At 35.2% G+C, this 23,642-nt stretch overlaps 1 protein-coding gene across 6 annotated transcripts in view; it reads right to left on the bottom strand.

Moving 5' to 3' along the window:
• CCSER1 (coiled-coil serine rich protein 1) overlaps positions 1-23,642 on the bottom strand; it is a 562,640-nt gene that overhangs the window by 69,215 nt on the left and 469,783 nt on the right. For 2 of the 6 annotated variants that reach the window (XM_085545028.1, XM_085545030.1), the window contains one exon: positions 23,352-23,399. The exons of the other annotated variants lie outside the window; for them this stretch is intronic. In XM_085545028.1, coding sequence (XP_085401154.1) covers positions 23,374-23,399 — 26 coding nt within the window. In that variant the 3' untranslated portion in view covers positions 23,352-23,373. The remainder of the gene's footprint in view (positions 1-23,351; positions 23,400-23,642) is intronic. 6 annotated transcript variants of the gene reach the window in all.

Below are 23,642 nucleotides of genomic sequence, written 5' to 3'. Positions count from 1 at the left end.
AACAGCAGAATGCCAGGCTCGACATGCATTTTTAAAATCCAATAGAGTCAAAGAAGTGTTCTTAAGAACAGAAGAGAGATAAAAACAAATATTATATGTGCTGTGGATTCCAATCCTAACAGCCCTATCTAGGAAATTAGAGAGAACTTTGCAACAAAATTCCAAAGTCTTGATTTCCTAGATTGAACATATTTTAATGCTTTCACAGTGTTTAATACCACTATAATTCTATTTCATTCAGATTAACTTCAGAAATCATTAGTGCAGTTATGGCAGAGTTTATTTCCCAGGCTTATTTCCACTGACTTTATTCAGATTATTTTGCAACAAGATATTTTGCAACACAAATAAAAATAGTGTAATCTAAAATGTTATGCACTGCATAAATAATAAATCATTAAATTCTCTCCTAAGTACTTTACATTCATAAACAACAAAAACCATTAGAGACTCCCATGATTTGCATGAACAGTTTAAAATATCTCAAAGATAGAAGAAACCCAAAGGTAGAACTATTATATTAGTTCAGTATAATGTCCTAAATAAAGGAGAATTATTAAAGTCACTTAACATGCCTCAAGACATATGTTTTTCTATTATTTCCTCCCTTCACACTAGGTAAAATAAATACTGCTTTGATCTGAATTGTCTTTGAAAATCCTTTCTAAAGGTTAGGTTTCCAAAGAAACCTCATGATCCATCCATCCAAATATCACTGCAATAAACACAAACTAGACACCAAAATTCCATGAATTCACTCAAATATTTTGTCAATAACTGAAACAGAAGTGTCAGATGATACAAGCTATGATATTTTTCATTGTGCCTTTCAGTGAGTTTTGTTATGAATTCCCCACAGAAGTGGAGTATTAAAAATTCACTTCTGATTGGAAAAGTAGAAGTTGAGTCAATCAGTGTTTGGCAGAAGAGATCAGATTATTCATTAGGAAGAAAAAAAACCAAAATGTTTCCTCTGGTATACTAACTTAGAACTTAGCATAATGTGAAAAATGGTTCTTTCTTCAGTGTAGTCAAGATAACCATATCTACTCTTACACTAGAAAGCAGAAATTTATCCACAGGTTCCAGAAGTATTAGGGAATCTGCAGTCAGTAGCATGTAGATGTCTAGACTGAGTTCAAGGAATTCTTGTAGGAAGGTGGATGAAGGAAATGACCACAACAATTTGAAATTATCACAAATGGAAAAGTTAGCTGTCTCCAGTGAATACTAAAAATATTTAGTGTCATGCTACTAAACCCCAACTAAATTATTAGTGTTTATTATGAGTGACTTCTTCCAGTGATTGGATAGGTGAGAAATACACATGCACGCTATAAGGAATTATTAAAAAACTTATTTCCTCTGTACTTCCTTGCTAGTCACTTTGTCTCAGTGAAGCAACCACAAAGACTCTTTGGAAGCTGAAATTCTGTTGACATTTAAACTAAAATCCTTCTGCTTTTGCTCAGCCACCTGCTTATCAGACAAATATTTTACAAATGAAGTTGTTCAACAGAAGATAATGCCCCTTTAGAAAATGCCGTATGTCTGTGAAAAGACAATTTTAACATTAGTAAAAGACAAAATCTTATGAAGTACTCTAAGTATTAATTAAAACGACATTTTTCCCTCTGTGATGAAAGCAAAAGGCAATTGATTCTCCTAAATAAACAAAACCTCTGGCTACAGACAGCAGCCCATAACTTTTTTGGAGTGCTACTACGAGACTCTTGCTGCTAAATTATTTGCTAGGCTTCAAGGTATACTTAAATGTAAGTTTTTGTTCCTCCTCTTCCATCTGAAAAAAATATTTTATTGACAAAAACTCTTCTTTAAAGCTCAGTTAGAATATAAATACTAACAGAGCAATATCTACAAATATGCCCCAAGAGATATAATTTATTAGGATTTTCCCAACTGGAAAGATTCAGGCAAGGTAAGATGAAGTGTGTAGCTGTAAGACTGAAGTATATATATTTATGTAGTGTATTAATTCACTAAGTTTAGAAATAAAGTGTACTTAGCATGCCTAAATATGGCTGAATACTTCCAGTCTGCAAGATGTGTTATTAGTGAGAGCTTCTCTTGATCACACTGAATGCAGTGTGATCCTCACTTCTTGTAATTTGTATCCTGTTACTAACCTCGGTGTACATTCTATTCATTGGTCAGTGAGCTACATGTCTGGAAGAGAGAAGCAAATGATAGGGATATGGCAAGTCACTCACTCTTCAGTGAGTACATTAATTCCTTTTGTATTCCTGTTTCTAGCCTTGACTTTTTTTTTTTTTTTTCCCTCTCTCTTTCTTTGAAGCTTTGTACATTGACAACACCTGCACATGTAACTTTCAATTATGCAATCACACGTACATGCGTTAACTAGCTTGGCTCTTCTCATTCACATTACCTCTCTTCTGCATTATCCACTGCTGTGGGTGTTCATGGCCATATTTGCACTGAATACAAAACTTTGCTACAATAGGAGATAAATTTTTTACTAAGACTATAACAATAAGCACACTCCCAGAGAGTAACAAAAGCAGTTGCATGGCTTCTATGCCAAACCTCAGAGCACCTGCTCAAGCGTAGCACTTGATAGCACTTGATACTAGTCAAGAGACCTGTGGTATGATTGCTGCAGATAGCAAGAAGCCATTTGCCATATGCAAGTGAACCTTGAGAATGTTTTCTGTTTAAGAATTTGAAATACTTTTTCCTGGTCTGTGAGGAAGGCAGGACATACAAATTTTTATTTATTTATTTTTATTTTTTACAAGCTCCATGTAGAATTAGAAAATTTTACATTACAAGCCAGTTTAACAGCTCTTTTTTTTTGTTTTGTTTTGTTTTTGTTTTTAATTTAATTTTCTTAATTAAATCAGAGGGAGTTTCTTCCAACTGAGGTTTAAATTTAGGCATCTCCAGCCTGATTTCCATTGGTAGCTTTCATGCTGTCAAAGATAGTTGCAAGGATTGTGTTTAGACTTAAGAGTTCCGTTGGTCTCCAGCTCCTTCTTTGGGATGCAGAACTTATCTCTATTTCATGTCTCCAGTTGCACAAAGCTCTTATATCTGTTGCTTGACTGTGGGCAAGATTTCACTCCAAACCAGTCAGTTATACAAATTTGAGCTTTGAAACATGTATTTGTTTCCTGATCACATCTGTCTGTAACAAGCTGCTCACTAAATGGAGTGTACAGCAATTCATGCCTTTTTACAAAGCTTTTTCATATAAAGCAAAGCACAAATGCTCTAGCAGCACTGTCCTACTTAGCTCTTAAAACTCTGTTGAGAAAGAGATTTCTCATTAATTTATCAGATTCACATCCTCTGCTCAGAAGCAGCTCACTTGTTACAGAAAATCACTTAATAACCCTTAAATTCACCGTATCTATTTTTTTTTTCTGTCTAAAACACACTTTTATAGAGTCATGCTCCTGTCTCAAAAAAATTCTTACGACTGATGGAAAAATTGTTACAGATGCATAAGAGACACTTTACTGACTCAACTGATGCCTATATTTACTTAATAACAATACAGTCTCATCAAAGATTGGTACAAAGGCCAAAAATGAAATATTGTCATTGGAACAGAACTATCATTCTTTTTAGCAAATGTACACATTGAAATATGTGAGGATGCACTGACCTGCCACTGTAGTCACTTAGTTTGGAATGAAGCTGTTACTATGAGCTAGTAACCCATGCTGCCCATGGGAACAGCTAATGATATTAATTTTGAAACATACAATTTCTTATCACTTACTTCAGAAGTGCTATTTTTTTGTTGTGTGTTTTTTTGTGTTTTTTTGTGGTTTTTTTTTTTTCATGGAGGACCCAATGTTAGCATAGGACATTAACTAATGGCCATTCTCAACTACTACTACCACATCTATGTACTCTGAGCATCTACTGCAATGATAGAAGGAATAATGAAGAAAAAGTGCTCGTGTGATATGTTGATCTGTTCATAAGTAAAACAGTACAAGCAAAGGATCTTAAGCAGCTGAAATACGAAGTCTTTGTCTTCTGACAGCTGATTATTTTAACTTCAGTGCTTTAAGCACTTTTGATGTTAGCACCTTGGGTTAACAATGGGCAAAGTTATTTAAGATGCTTTGAAGGGCATACTATTAAATTTGACAACTTCTGCATGCAGTTTTGTCTGTAATGACAGCTTTGACTAGGACAGAGTATTGAGAGCAGTGTATTAATTTGGAAGATTCATTGGCAGGTAGTTATAATGGGATTCATAAAAAACTGTGAAAATGTTTTTTCTTTTTCTTTTTTTCTTTTCCTTTTCTTTTTATTTGGGGGGTGGGGGGAATTTGCTCTATCAAATAGTGCTATATTGTTACTGACCAGTCAAAACCATTTCTGACTGGATCAAACCAGTTCACACCAGTTCTGAGCAGTTCAAGTCTCTTCCAACAGGTTCAGACCTGTAGGTATCATTCACCATCTACCAAAGTCAATGAGATCTTTTCTACAAACTCAGTGCTAGTGAAGTTTAAAAGTAGCATCCACGGGACTGTGTAACATTATTATACTTTTGAACTCTCACCCTCACTTCAGTAACACAGATGTAGTACAGCAAGATTTACATGAAGAAAATACGCAGGCTCTTTGTATCAATTCCTTTTAATTTAGGAGGGATGGGAAGGGCTTATTGCACAAACGTGAAGTTTGCTAAAGCAATTTGTAGAGATATTTCTTCTCTTTCAGTTATTTATTTTTGCTTGTATGTATCTTTGGAAAGGCCAAGCATGAAATTGGAGCTGTAAAGCAAGTCAGAATTTATTGATATGACTCTACTCTGAAAGCTCAATAGTTGTGCAGCAAAGCAAGAAAGGTAAAGGGGCTGATATATTCATTGAACCTTTAAGCATCAACAAATAACACTTACAGTGAAGAATGACTGTTTTGCTACAGTAGGTGTGAGGTGTACAAACAAAAGAAAACAGATCCTCACCAAACTGTATTATAAGAACATTAAAGAATCTGTTTTATATTAGTAATTTTGAAGAAAAAGAATGCTAGTAAACTATTTACAGGAGATGCATAGCAAAAACATCATTTTTTTTGTTTGTTTGTTTTACTGAGGAGAACATCTTGAATACTGCTACTACTGTATCAGCCTAAAGGGAAAAGAAAAACTGTTAAACAAGTTGATAAACAGAAAAGCCTTTCTTATCAGGCAATTACAGTTGCAGAATAAAGCTGCTGTTATTATCATAAACCTAGTATAAGAAATAAAAATATGTGAAGTACACCTAACAAATTATATATATATGTATATATATCAGATGGCACAACAAAAACGAGTTACAACTTCTACGTTTCAGCTTCTGTTCGTAATATCACTTTTATGATAATTTCTGACCCAAACGATTTGTCTGGGAAAGTTATTTTTAAGCTCAAAATCATTTTCTTATATTTCAACATACACTTTTTCCATATGGCTATATCTGTAAATAGATATGTTTTAGAGTACTAAACCCTCCAATGACTAATAAACCTCAACTGTCAGTCAAACGGCTGCAAAACTTTTTAACAGTGTAAGTAGAAAGCTAATATTCTACAAGATACAATTTTTTTTTTCAAACTTAATTAAATATTGCAGTTTCAAAATGTGTTTTCATTATTTTCTTTTCTTTGATTTTTTCATTTTTCTTTTCCAGAAACTATAATATTTCTCATCAAATGGCTTTCTGTGTGCTTATTTATTTTTATTCTGATTTATTTTTATTTCACCTTCCATAAGCCTTCTCCTTTTAAACAGGGCTGCTCTCTCTCCAGTTGTTACCCTCACTATATTCATGTTTGGGATTGCCTCAATCTGGATGCAGGATCCTGCACTTCACTTTGTCAGACTTCAGGAGGTTCTCACTGTCCCACCTCTCAAGCCTGCCAAAATACCTCTGGAGGCAATCCTTCTTTCCATTATAACAACTCTGCCACTCAGCTTTGGTGCTATACACACATTTGCTGAAGGTGCAGTAAATTCCACTGTCCAGATCACTGACAAAGATGTTAAACAGTACCGATCCTAATATAGATCCCTGAGGAATACCACTTGTCACCAATATCCACTTGGACAATGAACCATTGACCACAACTCTTTAATTGTGACCAAATTCCTTACGCTCCATGTGATCCAACTCTCCCATCTACATCTCTCCAGCTAGAAGACAAGGATCTTGCATGGGTTAGTGTCACATGCTAAGAGTATCATACACTAATGATTTTACAAATTCTTGACAGAAGTGAAAAAGGTATAGAAATGCTGGCTCCTACAGACCACATCAAACTGCTACAAATATGCCTCCCTGAGTGCACTTACTCCATTTGCCACCACTGACAAAACGTAGTGCAGATGGAGCAGAGGCAGCAGGAATAACTGCATACCTCGGGCTCAGTGTTTGCAGCTCCCAGTTCAAGTTAGAAGAAAAATGATTGTTGGAAGAGGAACCTCAGACTATGCATGCATTTCTACCTGCGGCACTAACCCTGCCACAGGCAACGGTGTGGGCAGAGCTGGAGAAGAGAGAGTGGGTAACAAATGTTGGTAGCATCTTAAACTGCAATAATCACAGCCAAAGAAATTGTATTAGCATTTGAGATCACAGTAAACCTATCACATCTCTGAAGCTGGCCTTGGTCAGGAGCAGCTTCAGGCTCAGTTCTGGCACAGGCAGATAGATTCAACTGGATTGAAATTCAGGGCAATACCCATGGAGGAGTATTTTGAATATTTTTGATATTTCACATGAGACCACACACTGGAAGGACATTTAAGACATTGATTGTTTTCTGTTTTCAATAAAATCTTCACAATTAGCAGCAAAAAGCAATTTCAAAATCAACACCTGTATTTCACTATGGCACAGCTTCCCTCATGTGACGTCAGTCATTTCCTTAGTGAGTCATCATCTGTAAACATCAACATGCCCTTTTCCTAAGCTGGGCCCATACAACACCATGAAGTGTAAGAGGCAGTTTATAGTTTGAAGCTCTCAGAGAGGAATGCAGGGTTGTGATGAATTCTCCTCTCTTTTTCTAATAAGACATGTACACCTTCATATAAAAGAAATTATCTCTCTTGTTTTGAAGTTTGTACAAAATAAATAGCTTTTCAAAGAATGGAATAATTCAGTTGTACTTCTGCTTTTAATTAACTACATACAATTATTACTTTGCTGTACTACAAAGAGTGCAAGCTATATACGAAATGAATGCAGTGGAAAATAAAGCTTCAAATTCAATTTAGTATCATTTTTTCAGTGCTGGTTTTGTAACCTGCTTGATACCATTGTGAAAACAAACAGCTGGCTCTTACAGAAATATTCTGTAAATGAAAATAGTACATACCAATCTCAAGCAAGACCAGAATTCCATATGGTAGGGCTTGTGTAAGTCATGGAAAGGAGTTATGTTTATCTGAGTAAGTTCAAGGTGGAAAAGACAACACAGGTATTAAAAAGATTAAAGCAAGGATGTAAGCCAAAATAAGAGTAAAATAGAATCAAAGAATCATAGAATCACCAAGGTTGGATAAAACCTAAAAGATCATCCATTCCAACTATTCAACTTTTTACCAATAGCTCCTACTAAGCCATGCCCCTCAACACAACATACAATTGCTCCTTGAACAACCCCACCACCTCCCTGGGTTTTCTCTTCCAGTGCTTCACCACCCTTTCTGAGAAGTAAATAGATGCAGACACCCAATTCAATGCTGCACTCACTGAAATGTGCTGTCCTCCATCGTCTAGCCCTCAAGCGATGACTTTAGGATTGCTTTTAAAAGTACAAGCCTTTACTAGGTATTTGCCTAATGCTGAAGAAGATACTCTGGGACTGTACTCCATTAAAAACTTCATTACAACAACTGGGAGAACTGGAGAAGAAAATTCCAGGGAGGCAATCCTGTTTTGCGGAAAGATATCAGTGACCAAACCACCCAGCTAGGCAGTCACCGCGTGTAGCCTGCTACGTTCCAGTAATCTTTTTACTGGAATTAATCAATAGGAAAAAGTCATGTGGCCATTAAAATGAAGATACATCATGCTTTTTATCTTTGCTTTCTGTGTAACGCTTCAAACACAGTTCTCCTCTACTATGAAGATACGGATCCACAAAAGGTCTTATTTTGAGCCAACAGACATTACATAAAGAGAAAACAGCCTCAGTACTATTTGCTCTACAACACAGGATTTTACAATTGCATCCACTGCTATCTGCAGTTTGGCATCCTACTCAATATTTACTGAGTGCAATATTTAGTGAATGCAAGTTCCTCATTCATGCCCTTCATCCCATCTTGTTATGGTTCGTTATTTGTCTACACAGAAGTGGAAATCTATCTATCTGACCTGAATTCAAGCCCCTCTAAATCACTCAGAAGTTCACTGCTTGCTTCGGCAGTTCCAGCTCAATAGAGGATTTCATCAGGTTTCAAGTTCTTTCCCATTAGTCTTTAAACACACAGAAAATAAAATAGTTCTTAATAGCTTTCCATTGAAAACACAATCAGTTCACTACTCTTGTATCAAGCTGCATTCATTCACATACTTTGTGTCTCCTAGTCTCTGACATGATCATCAATACTTCAGCAGAATTTCTAACTTTGAAATTCAGATATTTAAGGCTGAATCCCAATTAACCAAATAACTTCTCCCACTGTCAACTCAGGGAAGAAAGAAATCTCTCAACATCATCCAAAATTTACTGCAGAAAATTCTTCAAAACTTCAGAAGGAGAAGGATTAAAAGAAGAAAAGATTATGTGTGGCAAATCATTCACTGCCAGAGATGTCTATCAAAGGGATCGCTCTTCAAGCTCCAGATGGCAGGTCTCCTACAGGAAGCAGCTGGTCCTTTGGCAGGGTTTCCCTTAAAAGTGCCAATGGCTAAGTCAGACTGTGGTAATTCAAGGACACCCTAGGAACTTTATGCTGACCTTATTTCAGCTGTTCAAGCTAAGCCTTTGCTCTTCAGTGGTACAGAGAGGGCAGCCAGACCCGCTGCTTTATCACATACCACCCACCATTCCAGTTATGTTCTCTCCAATGTGAGGAGAAATGTGGCTGTATTGTGTGCTCTGGGCTGTTTTCAACATAACCACAGAAATGTACTAGTAAACCTGATAAGTTAGGCCACTGTCTGCAATTTCTTTAAGCAGTGATATATATTACCAACTGTGTAAAATACCTAGAACACCTAAGGTACTAAGGTGTATAAGAAAAATAATAGTGTGCCATCTTCATCAGAGAGCGCAGAAATAGGAGAAGACTTATCAACATTAAACTAAACAGGAGTAGATATAAATTGTATGTGTTTAGACTTAGGAAGAAATTCTGAGGCTGGTGAGGCACTGGAACAGGCTACTCAGAGAAGCAGTGGATGTCCCACCCCTGGAGCAAAGCCAGGTTGAATGGGGCCCTTTACAACTTGATCTAGTGGTAGGTGCTCCTAAACCCGACACACCAGTCAACAGAGAATGTATGCACTCCCTTAAAAAATAGAATACCTTCTAACTTATACACATACATCAACAATTTAGGAAATGGACTGTCAATAGCACACAATATCAAGATTTCTAGTCAGACCATAAAGCCCTGCTCGCTCCACACATCGGTGGCACCAGCAGTAGCCCAATTAAATTTAGCAGTGTACAGGTGTTCCCAAAAAGGAGTAACAAAAGCAAACCTTCTTTTAGGGTTCTTAGAAAATTAAGAGTTCCTTAACTTCTTCAGATCTCCAAACATCAAACTGATTGAAAAAAGGGGACAGAGAGAATAACATAACAATCTGAATAAAAATTAACCACTTTTCTCTTACAACTAGAAGACACTCACAATTCACCTGCACAAAGGTACATGAAATATTTTAGAACTTTGACACAGGAGCTCACTTCTGTTTTAGAAAGCTTCTTTAAAACAGGGCTAACCTTGAAAAATGGATAGATCATCCAAAAGAGAAAACACAGTATTTCTATGCTCTTGGTTCATCTTTTATTGACACTGAAAAACAAACTTCAGTAAAGACATTTTGGGGTAAAAGTAGCTCAACTAACTGTCTACAGCTTCTAGCACCATTTCAGTATGTCTGTGAAACAAGTGGAACCAATTCACATAAAACATCAAATAGAAAATGTGACCACATAATTCTGAAAACTTCAAAAAGCTCATTACTGCAATGTTCCAAAGAGCTAACTGAAAGAACACAAGGACAATGATTATTTGAAACTACCAATTAAAAAATACCTTAAATTCACTTTAGAATAATCTGCTTGATGAAAGAAATCTATTTCACACTAAGCAATTAATCAAGCTGAAGATTTAGTGAGTTTCATTCATTGGTAAAATATTATTATACCAATAAACCTGCTCTCACAAAATGAACATACACATGTTTATTAATTAAACTACTAGAGAGCCAAGATACTACATTGCATTTGTCAGCATGTAATGCTCAGAGATTAGCATTCTTGTTAAAAATAAGAGCACTTATACTGAGTAATTGATCTTATTTTCCTAATAAAAGCTCTAAGAGAAGCTGTGGGATTGCACAGAGAGCACAAACAATGAAAAATTAATTACACTATGAATGAAAGCCTTCTCAATTGGAGGCAATATTTACTTTTATAGATATGACCAGCCAATATTGTGGAATATTACTGGCAGATGGTCAATTGTCTTATAAATGGTTCTAATATACTAAGTGGCGATGCAGCAGATTTTCAGCTCATAAGAGGAAAATCAGTAATATCATTAATACTTACTCAACTGAAAGGTGAGTTTGTAATTATATAAGATAAAATCACCCCTACAAAACAGATAACAAAATAAAGGAGAAACAGCAAGACAATCCAAATTTGCAAAATAATCAAAGTCCAAGATAGAAATGCATTTGTTTTACCACAAGACAATAATCATTGAAATGATGAAGTGTGATAATGTGGAACATTTTTAGACCTTCAGCTCCCTCACAGATACATTTATCTAAATAAATAAAATCAGCTCATTAACGGAAGCTATTTTTATTAGTTTTACTTATTGTATTTTCAGTCAAAAAATATAGAGGATGGAAAAGCTGAGAAAAAACATGAAAATGTAGCTCGAAAGAGTTTAGTCCTGATCCTATCTTACACATGAGAGGAAGCGATTACTATCAGCACTACCATGGTATGAATGCTTCTTAATGAGTAGAAGATAGAGAAGCAAATTCTGCCATTCAAAGTAAATCTCAGGGTCCAAGGGAACATTTACAGAGTCTTACATCTTTTCAGAAACATAGAGCAGCATTGCAGTTTTGCCCTTAATTTTAGGAATGACCTACTGGTTTCCTCTAGTTTCATCTCAGTGGTCTAGAGGGCTTTTCTACAGAGATTAGAGATGAAATAGAAGGAAAATAAAAATATGAAAATCCTTCTGATCATGAGTAAAGCCAAGGGAGAACTCAATTTTAGAAAGCTTTGAAAGGTATTAAAATGTTATAATAAGATTTTTTTCCCCTCCTTGTACAACAGTGGATAATCCTCTGAATTATAAGTCTCTTTTTACACATAGTCATAAATTACACAGCTGAAATATTGATATAGCCAGACCTGGTTAATTCAAGTTGCTTTTGCTTCTCATTAAGATTTAACAGAGGCTGAAGCATTTATGGTATAATCTCATTCAAATTTTGGGAAAAGGGGAATACAATGAGCATAAATCAAGCAAGAATACAACAGTATCTTAATTGCATTAGAAATAAAGCGAATATTTGATGTAAACATTTTACTCTTGAACTGGGACACTAAGCGATGGAAACACATCCTGACAACTCTCTAGAGAGTTTACATGTGAGTAAGCCTTTAGTAAACTCTTCTAATCTGCCACTTTATTTGCCCAGTGGATGCCACCAGCATTTATCAAATTGCCTCCCTGCACACCAGGTAACTCACCAAGCAATTATGACCTAGAGGGCTGCTGGTTTCCACCACAGCCATTCATCACAGACACATGGGGAGCTTGGGCTCTGGGCCGTGCAAATGGGCAACGTGACAAATTTAAATGTCCTTTTAAAGCTATTGTGAAATGAAAGAGTGTTTGGAAGTAACTGCATTAAAAATAAGTAAATAAATAAATAAATAAACAAACATCCAAAACCCACTTTACAGAGGTCATTACTCTACAGAACAGCAACATATATACTGTAGCTTTAGATCAATACAGGATCTAACTGTATTTAACTCAGAAAAAAAAAAAAAAAAAAGCCAGCATGCAATAATTGCAACCATGATAACAAATGTGGCTTTGAGAGGTGCTGAAAAGAAGTGACATTCTCCAGGCAACCGCTAACTATCTGTGCTATCAGAGACTGTGGACTAGCCGACAACAGTAAAATATCTTATAACTAAAATACTCAATGAAGAAAAATAAAAACATTTTAAGAGCTCAGATCTAGTCCCCAGACACACAGCAGAAGCTTTACTGCTGCTATTTACTATCAGAAAATTGCCTGATCTGATACAAAGTGAGATGATACAAACTTAAGAAAAAAATATCAAACTTTTCTTTCAATAGAGTACAAGTTCCAAATAAGAAAGTGTTTGTAAGAGAATTCTTTGCTACAGAATATCTCAAGAGCAAAATTCAACTGCGAAATCCAACTATATTTCTCAAGCTATCACAAAACCAAAACAAAACAAAAACCTGTAAATATACATAAAGTATTAAAAGCAATAGATAAGCTGTTGGTCTACTTTGTGACCCTGTATTATTGCCACAACACAGTTGTAAAACTGTAGGAAAATCAAGAGAAGGATTTCAAACATTCATGACAGATCTATGGTTATAGTAAAAAGGATGACTACATTCCAGAGCAAGATAGTATATTTACCCTTCTGTAAACGGTGTAAGAAACCTTTATTTGGAACTAACTTAATGCATTTATTTAGAAATAGAATTTGGTAGATAAACTTGTCTTAGTCTTTCTGAAATCTTGGAAAACATGCCTCCTTCTGAGTTCCAGGAACAGAAGTCAAACAAAGCATTATGCACAATATTTTAGAGAAAACCTGTTGACCACACCTAAGTCTGCCTGGTAAGTTACAAACCTCTTTTAGAGAGAATATATGTACATTTGGAAAACCAGATAATTGCTCAGATGAAAATGTAGTTTCACAAACAGAGAGGCTCACTCTCCAGTGGGAAAATAACTCTGCTTCCTTCTCACAATGACAAAAGCAAAATTTCCTTCAACATACTTTTATCTTTAAAAAATCCTGTTTTGTTTTGTTTTGTTTTTAACAGAAGAAAGGAGGAACGAGTCCTCCCATATCATTAGATGACACAGTTATTTTGACTAACAATTAATGAGCAGATAAATGTCTCTTCTTTACTGTACATTAGAACCAGTTCTTCAAACGTAAAAAAAAAAATAAATCAAAGAATATAACTTATCTTCAGCATTTAAAGTCCAATTACCTTTGAAAGTATTTCTAGTCCTTACAGCAGAACAAAAATTTAACTCTTTAACATGTTCCACAAAAGGAGCTTGATAATATATCTCCATCATTTCTAAGTGCAGTTGCACTGCAGAGCTCTAAAGAGGTTAAGATACAAACAGAAATTTATCCCTCCTTAAGCAAAAAGACACAGCCACCAATACTTTAAATGCAATGAAGTCTGGAAAATGTTATTGTGACATAGGACTTGTGCTGTTACTTATGACAGTGTATAAACAGTAATTTCAGGTCTCCATTATTTATCATGCAGAAATTTGGAACTTCCTTCTGTGACGTCAACAGAAAAGTATCTAAAATATTCACAAGAGGATTAATTTACATTGCACAGTACTGTTGCAGCATATCACTACAACTGCAACTGGGCTCTGCTGGTCTAGCACAGAAAATGCAGATCTTGTCTTGAGGGAACTGGCAAATAGTACTCTTGGAAAAGGAAGGATGTTCTCAATGAAGAACATCTCATTTTCTGGTTCCTTTGGTTTCACTGGGGAACATGACATTGCATTTTCTATCAAAATGCAAATTGTAACATTTGTAGCAGAGGTTGAGCCTCATCAATAAAGGTGCAAACATATATAGAAAACTAAGAAACCTTCACCTCCCAACTGTGTGTGAGAGAAAAAAGAGGGAAGTCTGCTAAGTGGGAAAGACACTGATACTGAAATAAGAACAAAACACAATCTCAAATTGAATAGACAATCTAGATAGACAATAGAATCTGATGTAGTACAAGACCATATTTTAGTTGAATGCACAACGTATAAGTAAAGGCAGCTTTAACTTCACAGTAAGAACTATGACTTTACACTATCTTTGTGCCACTTAATGTCAGGCAATGTCTGAAACCACATGAGATTTACTCTGTTAAATCAAACTGCCAAGATTATTTGAGTCAAACAGTGAGTTTGTACTCCATGGGCACCTTATTTGATATAACCATGACATTTCTGGTTTGATACACGCAGGCTACTACAGCTTTTCTATCTAGAGAGAAGTCCACGGGCTCAGAATCTGCTTGGATATGGACATTCATCTCCAGGCTTCAGTCACTTAACACAAAGAATTCTCCTTCAGTGGTCAGTACCATCCCCAAAACACTCAATTTTCTGTCTTGCAGAGACAAGGAACTGCAAATGATGAATGATACACCACTCAGTTTCCCCCAGAGGATTTAGTGTGATGAGACATGTAGAGGCACTAATAGACTGTGAAACAAGTGTGAGCTAACCTAATTGAGTAGTATTGATCCACCTGTGCCAGGGAGATTATTGTGCATGTTTACTCGCCTAGCTGCAAAGACTTCACAAACCAGAAGATTTCAGGTGAACTGAGTGAATCAGGAAAAAATTCAACCCTCAGACTCACTCTCAAATTGCATTTAGCTTCTCTGCTGAAGTAATACTTAATACATACACTGCACAGACAGATCTATCTTCAGAGCTTCACAAGTATTAGCTAATTAATCTTTCACTGTTACAATTTCACTCACAGAACATCTTCATTTTTCTTTATAACTGAAGCTAAAGATTTTAATTGGCACAGAACCATGTACTGTTTTGGCAGATAAACCTCCATGATCTCATCCTACTTAATTTGTATCATACCCACAGCTAAAAACTTTACAAGTAAGTAAAGGAAACGTGCCTATTTATGGAATGATCTACAATCACTTTTTCTGATTACTATTTAAAACAAAATGCATGATTACAATCATAACAGTCAGTAAATCTGTACTACTGGATGTTTAATGAGGGATTTGTGGTCGAAGTTGATATCTCTGAATTGCAGCCGGTTGAAGTGCTAAAATGTCAAGTACTGACTGATTGCTGCCTAATTACAGATCTATAAACAACTTTACATGGCTACAGAATTGCTCCCTGAGGTCTTCGTAGTGATGTTAAGCAAGGTGCTTAACTCATGCATTGCACTGATATATAATTTTGTCTTTTTTTTTTATCCACTTAAAATACATATGAAGTTTCCTCAGTAATTCGCACAAAAAAACCTCATTTTGTTATGCCATGAAAAATCAGTTATTCATTTATTTCCTGTCTTAACTTGCTACTGCAGTTGAAAACTTCATCAAGAGTTTTGTGACACAGATAAACATTTGGTCAAGACAAGGAAGAAACCATCAATTCATGGCAACTCACCTGTAAAGGAAAAGAATGCTTATTGTTTATGCATAGTGCGCGACCTCAAATAAGTTTATCCCTACGTGGTTGGGAAGACCATCAGAAAATTTCTGAGACCCCTATACATTTTATGATAGAATAGATGAGTAAGACAAGGTTTGAACAGCTTAAAACCAAATCCTGTTCCTTCTAATATGAAGGTGGTGTAAAAGAGAAAATAAATGAGAAGAACTAGTCAAAAGTGACAGAAAAGCATGAGGAATCTTTGTTTGATTTTGGAACAATGTTATAAAATCTTAGCCTTCAGTTTTGGATTATCTGACTTCCTACAATATCTAATGATGACACAAACAAGCACAGGTTTATCTGGATCAAAATTAATAGAGGATAAACATGCAAGCACTGCAAAATGCAGGAACAGAAACAGCAGATCTGAGTAATACAATATTCTTTTACCATTAACACATTTTAATCATATATCTAAGTTACTAATGTAGTTGATATGACTTTTATTAATATTTTGTCTTTGATCTTCAACTGGAACAAGAATTTAAGTGGAAAATGGCACAATGTAGAGTATCTTGCTCAAGGGAAACTTCCTCACCTGTTTTACACTGCTGTCAGACTGGTTCACTGTTTATTAACACAACAGTTACTTATTTCTTAATACCTTATTAAAGAGCCCATCTTATTGCTTGACTATATCACACATTTTAACAACAACATACTGTGAGGTGAATTAAAGATCTCATTAAAGCAATACAAGACTCGCTTATATCTTTTCCTTTGTGCATACTTTAAAAGACAATCTTAACTCTGATTATTTCCTGCTTCATACAAATAAGACATTAAACTCCCAAGGAAAACTTCACATTTGCTAATGCGCACTCAACTCATTTTTCTAATCTAAACGTGTAAATCTAATTTGAAAAGCTTATGGTTTCAATTTCAGTGTTTGTATAATGTGCTCCCTTCATATTGAAGTTGATTTTCCTTTTCTTTTCTAATAAATAGCCTATTGTATTATATTTTTGCCCGTACGTCAGCAAATTATTTTCCACATGAACATAATAACATTTGTAAAAGCTCAGTACATTAGCTTATGAACATGGTTGACTGAACAGCTTGAAAAGTTGCTGAATATTTGAAACAATTAGCTACTGTCTTTGTAGTCTGTATTCTAGAGTGTCCCATAAATCTACAGCTTTCACTGTAAATCTGCACAATTCAGTAGATCTTCAAAATTATACTATCGCATTTCTGTCTCTTTTCTGCTCTTTCCAGTAAGCTGCATTACAACTTTGATATGAAAACATAACTGGTGTTGACTACTAAATCCACATAGGCAGATTTGTATGGAGTAGTGGCACTGCTGCCTGCTGAGCTATCACAACATTCCCATTTCAGTCTTACTCAGTGTTTCTTAATCTTGTCAGCTTGTTGAAATCTCTTTTAGAACTGACTGTCATTTTTCCCCAAATGAAATACGTCTGTGGTCCTTTCCAGCATCTTATCGTAAGTTTGTAAATACATATTAGGGGAATACTTTTTTTTTTCCCCACTCTGAATATGTAAAAAAATGTCATTGTAACTGACAATAAAACTAGTTGAACAAGTCTCCCATGCGTCTATCCTTTGAGAGCTCATCCTGAGCCTTCAGGAATGTAAAAATTTCTATCTGAATTGTACAATTCATGGTGCAGCTGTTCTGTTAAGCCAAACTCTGATTTTCTATTGAGCAAAAATAAACTTCAAATTTACTTAAAATTTAACCCATTCCATTTGTGCTGCTTCCATGAAATACAAAACGGATATGAAAAAAAATTCCAAAAAGCTTTGTATGGACAGAGTACTGACTCTGACTGACAGAGTCTGTCTGACTGACTTTTGCTACTACAGGCAATGATAAATGCATAACTCTGACTTTTATCCCTGCAGTTATTATCCTTTGAAGAGTTACATACAGATTACTCTTTGTATGTTCCTCCATTGACTAGAAGTCAATGCCACTGCTTATTACAGGACATTCAGCTGAAGGGTTAGGATAATTTGTAGAATTACTTAAATTCACCACCTCCTTTCCCTTAGACTGATCATATGAACTCACTGTGTTCATTCATCCTGCAATGAAAACAGAAACCAATCAACCAACCAACCAGAAAACAATAAAACAAACAAAAAAAACAACAACTGAAAGCATACCATTATCATGAATTACACTGTTATTACATGTTCAGGTTACTTCCTGTGTTTTACTCTTTAATTAGAATGTTCTAGATCACCCTGGCTATGCTTCCTGGCACACCAAGTTCTGTAATAAAATTCTTCTATTCCTTCACTCTCTTTACAACTTTTTCAGTTTTTCCTTCCTTCTTACAGTGATTTCCTTGACAGAAACTAATAAATAACTACCTCTTAAATATGCCACTAAAGTTTTCATAAAGCTGGATTTTCTAAAATTAATATGTAAATACACATATTGCCTTTATGCTTTACATATATGCTTTCAAAATTCAAAGAAACATTGGGATAAAATCCTCTAAAGAGTACCGATCTGACCCCTTCCCCAAGTACCGTCATTATATTTCTCCAGCACTGCTCTGCTTCTGAGTATCATAGTGTAGTACAATGTAAGAAAATGTTTTGCTGTGAAAAAAATTGTTCTGCCATAAGAGTGCTACACAAACAGACTTTACATACAAATATCCTCTTATGGCCCCCCTCAGAATCAACTTTGCTCCCATTCTTCTTTCTCTCCTATTTTGCCCCCTGTAACTCTTTATGTGCCTGCCTGCAAGGTATATTCTAAAAAGCAGTTAGATGAGAAAAGGCAACAACTCATTTTCAAATGCTAGGCCATAGAGAAAAATCCATAACCCTTATCAGGACTATGTACTTCATAATTATTTGTTAAAAGAGTGCTTCATAAGCTGACTGCTGAAGAAGATAATTCCCTCTTATGCTAGAACTTCTGATTCAGGACTGTAAACATTGTCATTAATCCATGGAGCATCTCAGCACTCCATATCCTCAGCACTCCATATCCCTGGAGAAAGGCAGAGGCTTCTCTCATTGCAATAAGTAGAAGAGGAGGAGAAAGGGTCACAAAGAAGGTCATTTCCTGACTAGTATTGTTCCAGTGGTCTTCTCAGCATTGTGGCCAAAGTCTCTCATCTCTGAGCCGATTCTAAGATGTTCCCTCTACTTAAAAAGGGTCAGGCAGAGCAGAATAGCTGCTGCCCACCCGCACAATGTTCTGACACTGTAGAAGAAGAGATTTATGGGCTCAGGAAGAATACAAATGATACAGAGCACAATTTAGGAAGTCTGAGGTTAGGGCATTCAATAGACATTACTCCTAAACTGGCATTAAAAAGAACAGTAATTGAATAAAGCAAGAAACAACACAAGGTGAGACTGGTCCCACTGTATCTACATGCAAAAACGGAGAGAAGAGCAGAAACAGAATAAATGTACAGGGGAATGATGGTAAAAGTTTGAATAACAGTATGAATGTTTAGACCCAAGATCCTACATGAAATCCCCCTCAGCACATTTATGGTCACAATTTCATTGTATCCTTCATGTGCATATCTAAGTATTACAATTTCTTTTCATCCTGTAGTTGTCAGTCGAATTACCAGTTGAAACCTTTTCTCCGCTATGCATGCTCTTGTTCATATTCTTCAGTAAATTTTGGTATATTCTTTTCTCAAACTACTGACAAATACATTTGTCTTCATTTAAAAGTCTCAGTAATTTCTTGCCTAGTTTTTGTTGGTTTTTTTTTTAATCTGAAGCCAATTTGCTATTTATTTGAAGCAAATACTATACCACTGAGAATACATGTGCCCCACTTGTATTATTTCTATATGTGCCATTTTTTTTCTATTTTAAAAATATATACTAATATTTAAGAAAAAAAGTTTGGGTTTGTTTAGGTAGTATAGCTATGCTTTTCTGGGGGGAATGAAATATCTGAAAAATAAATACATTGTATTTAAGACATTAAATAAAAGAAACTAAAATAACAGAATTTCTATTTTGGAAGGTTTGATGATTTGAAAACTACCTCTCAACTATACAGCAATTCAAGCAAAGCATTTCAGGAGAAAGGTTTTCATCTGCTCTCGAGTAGCATTTATACTGACAAGTCCAATTACAATGCCAGGGTGGTTTCAGCATAACACTAGAAAAAACAGAAATTGAGGTTATGTGCAAAGCAGTTGAAGAGGCAGTCTTGTGGCTTGATGCATCTTTAAGTAAAGAGGAAATCAGGAACCCTAAAATGTAGCAGATTTAAAAGGACCATCAGCGCAGAGTGAATACTGAGAGTGTAAGAAGATGGCATATTCTTCTACAATAAATTTTTATTCATGTTGATCCTGCCACTAACCAGTTCCTTCAGAAATGACTTGAAATTACAAATAACAAACACCCATGGCATGATTCTTGTCTTAAAATGTTAATTATTACTGAAAGAAGCAGTGTCTCACTGAGGAATAAGAGACCTGGGGCCTTGGATGCAGATATCTTTGCCCATGCTCTAAGACTTCCAGGGGTATCATGCATGAAACTTCATCACTCCAGTATTCCATACAGCAATATGCAAAAAATAACCTCTGTGGGAAAGACAAGTTTAGGAATTAGTATTTGGTAGACTATCTTGTTTTCATTTGCAGTTACATTGCTGAAAAGAAGAAACATTCAATACCTCAGTCTATTGCAGAATGCTCCTAGGTAGCTCATACAGATGGAAAAGGAAATAAAGGGACTATTCCAATTATCAAAGACTCACAGGAATACATTGAGACACAAGAAATTTACTCTCAATTAATAAACTGCTTGAAATTAAAACTGTAAGAAACAGAGTCAAAAGGTACATGAAGTTTGTCCAGCCTAATTGCAGCAGTGCAGGGGAGCAACATGTACTGTTCAAATGGGGACATATTTCTCTTCCCAGTCTTTGCTAACAAACACTAATTAAGATCTCCAAAGAACCAGGACTAGACTTGAAAAGAACAAGAACGACATTTAAATTGACTTTGAATATCATTTATCTATTGTTTAGATTTACTGAAACATGGTGCCCTTTGTTTCTATCCTCTGGCATTTGTCCATTACAGTAGAGTGCCAGAAGTGAATTGTTCAATTAAATTCCAGAACAAAAGGGATTGGTTCCCTTGAGTTACAGAAATTAATCTTTTTAAAAGATGCTTCTTGTTAATAGAGAACATCTGATCACTGTGATTCAGTGTCTGCATTTAATGCTATCAAACATTCATACTTGCTGTGTATTTCAAATTCAGCCACAAGAAAATTTTAACTGAAACTTGAATATTTTTCTTTATTAAATAAAATTGCAAATAGATTTGATTTCTTGGTTTCACACAAAATTATAAGTATATAAATTTCCAGTTGTTTCATGAACGAAACTAGATATATTTGTTTAAGTTAAGCATTTGGAATCCTGTTTGCTTGATTTAGAACCAAATGTGTTCTGCATAAATCCAAATCAGCCTTGCAAGAAAATCCTCTGTCAAACTTTTAATGATCTATGAAACAAACAAACAAACAAAAAACCAACCAAACAAAAAAAAAAAGTTGTAATCTCGGTACTTTATATTGTAATGATACTTTTACACAACCCAAGATATCAACAATACACTGTTTAATAAACAAGTACAAATATGAATTATAAGGCATTCTAAGCTTATAATTATTAGCACCTTCATAAGCAGTTTTACAAGATGAGGCTCTGCTGTTTGTTTTCAGACTGTTTCCAGAAGGATTATGTATTTCACTCAAATCCTGTTCTCCCCTTTCACTGTATCTTCACTACCCAAAAGATTCTTAGTACTAAAGTTTACTGAATTTTGTTAGACAAACTAAAGGTTACACTAAAAACAAAGAAAACAAAGGCTTCTGGAATCATAAGATCCTTAAATATCAAAAAGGGAGCAAGTTGAACTTAAAAAGTGATCTTGGAACCACAAAACCCTTCTAAAAGTGGAACCTGTCAATTTGGAAGCAGATTTAAATCTTAGTTTATGTAGGATGGACATGCTGTGCAGATTTGTGACTTGAGTACTTAAAATGCCAAATTGCCTCAACTACTCTACAAGAATGCTGCAAAACCACTGAGTGAGCTCATCAGCAGGATAAGACCCAGTCACTCAACTACTTGTTCATCCATTCTATGCATCTTCAGTTATTTAAACATTGCCAGATCTTCCTTCTCTAGGAAGCACACTGTTCAAAACAAATCAATTTTTAATTCTTTTAAACCAAATTACATTTTTACTTTTGCAAAATGTGATTTTACAGCAGTCACAACAAAGCTATTATACCATGTGACAACCATAACTGAGCCATGATCCTTATACATTGGCTTAAATGAGGCAATTAATATCTAATTTAATATCTCCCATCTTTTACTTCACTAATAATAGGGAAAATCCATTAAGGTAATATAATTATACAGGTTGGAACATAACAGGAAAGAAATGATAGTTCATTTAGGCTTGACCTCACAGTAATATACCTTGGAGGCTAAATGCTATGAAACCACAGCTTCCAACTATTTAAGATCACATCTTATTAATGGCAATGCACACCCTAAATACCTCTCTGTAAGCTCCATGGGATCAGCCTCACTAAGTTCAATGTTACCACACAATACAAGAAAAAGTTGCACACAGATTAGTCTTTTCATCATTTTACAATCTCAATTTTGGAAAAAAGACAAAACACCTACTACCAACCTCCTTTAGCAAAAGAGGAACTTAAGGAGAACATAAATTCTGTTTACACACAGTGCAAATGATTATGCTGTTAAACAGTAGCAGAGGCACGACATAAGAATGGAAGATCTCAAGACAACTGAAGAAACCTGAAATAGTCATAACACAAGAAAGCTTTTCAATGTACAAGATTTTGTTTCCCTTCCCTTCAAGCTCATAAATGCATACTCGTTAATTATGTAAACTTTTGTTTTTAAAGAGATTGCAAGACAGTTTTCCACCATCACCAACAATACTTTATTTGCTCTATGAAATTTTTTTTCTGTTAAAGTGCAGAAGTGAACAGGCTAATCAAGCTATAAGCCAGTGATGTCTAGAAACATACTAGGAAGTCATAAAAATATGCATCTAAGTGAGTAGCCTTAAGTTCTTGCTACATTCTCAAAAAGAAAGTCAGCAAGCCATATACTATTCTGTACCTAACATGCTTCTGAAAGCCACAGAAATACTGATGAATGACAGTTTGGATACACAGAGCTCCAACCATTAGGGAAAAAAAAAAATAATAATTTTTGTTTATTCATCAGTGTTTACAATTGCAGTTGAGTATCAAGCATTTAACATAAACTGTTCATAATCACAATAAAAGCAATAAACACTAACTGAGCAGCTTAGGAGCAATTCAAAATGAAAATCCATAGCAGTTGTTAAACCACTCAGAAGTTTATAGGGTTCAGGCCATGACCAATGGACAATCAAAAAAAAAACAACCCAACACAAACAACAAAGATGCAGGAATAGTAATTTATATCTAATGGAAAAGGGGAAAAAAGAAAAAAGAGAGAGAGAGAGAGAAATGAGGCTAACCAAAAAGAATCTCACTATAACAGTGCACAAAACAAATAAGTTTTAAAACACACATAAATGTTTACAGAGAAATGTGGCACCATACCTGGTGATGTGGGGAATTGCCTTCACACGGTGGTAATGATTACACACACTGTAATCAAGAATGCATGATGTGACAACGGATGGATAAAAGAAAAAAAGAGAGAGAGAGAGAAGGAAGGGATGAGAAGGATGAGAATGATTTAAAAACACATGAAACAGACATGGGCAACTTAAAAACATGGACGTACTGGAGGATGCCCACTTAAACCTAGTTCTGAAACCTCTAAAATAATTGTGAGTTTTCACAACGTGTAGCTTTGCAGATCACACAGTTCACAACAGCAGTAAAAAG

This window comes from Coturnix japonica, chromosome 4 (assembly GCF_054131305.1).
Source record: "Coturnix japonica strain WE chromosome 4, WE-NBRP24, whole genome shotgun sequence".
NCBI lineage: Eukaryota > Metazoa > Chordata > Aves > Galliformes > Phasianidae > Coturnix > Coturnix japonica.
This window is presented reverse-complemented; position numbering and strand designations above follow the sequence as displayed.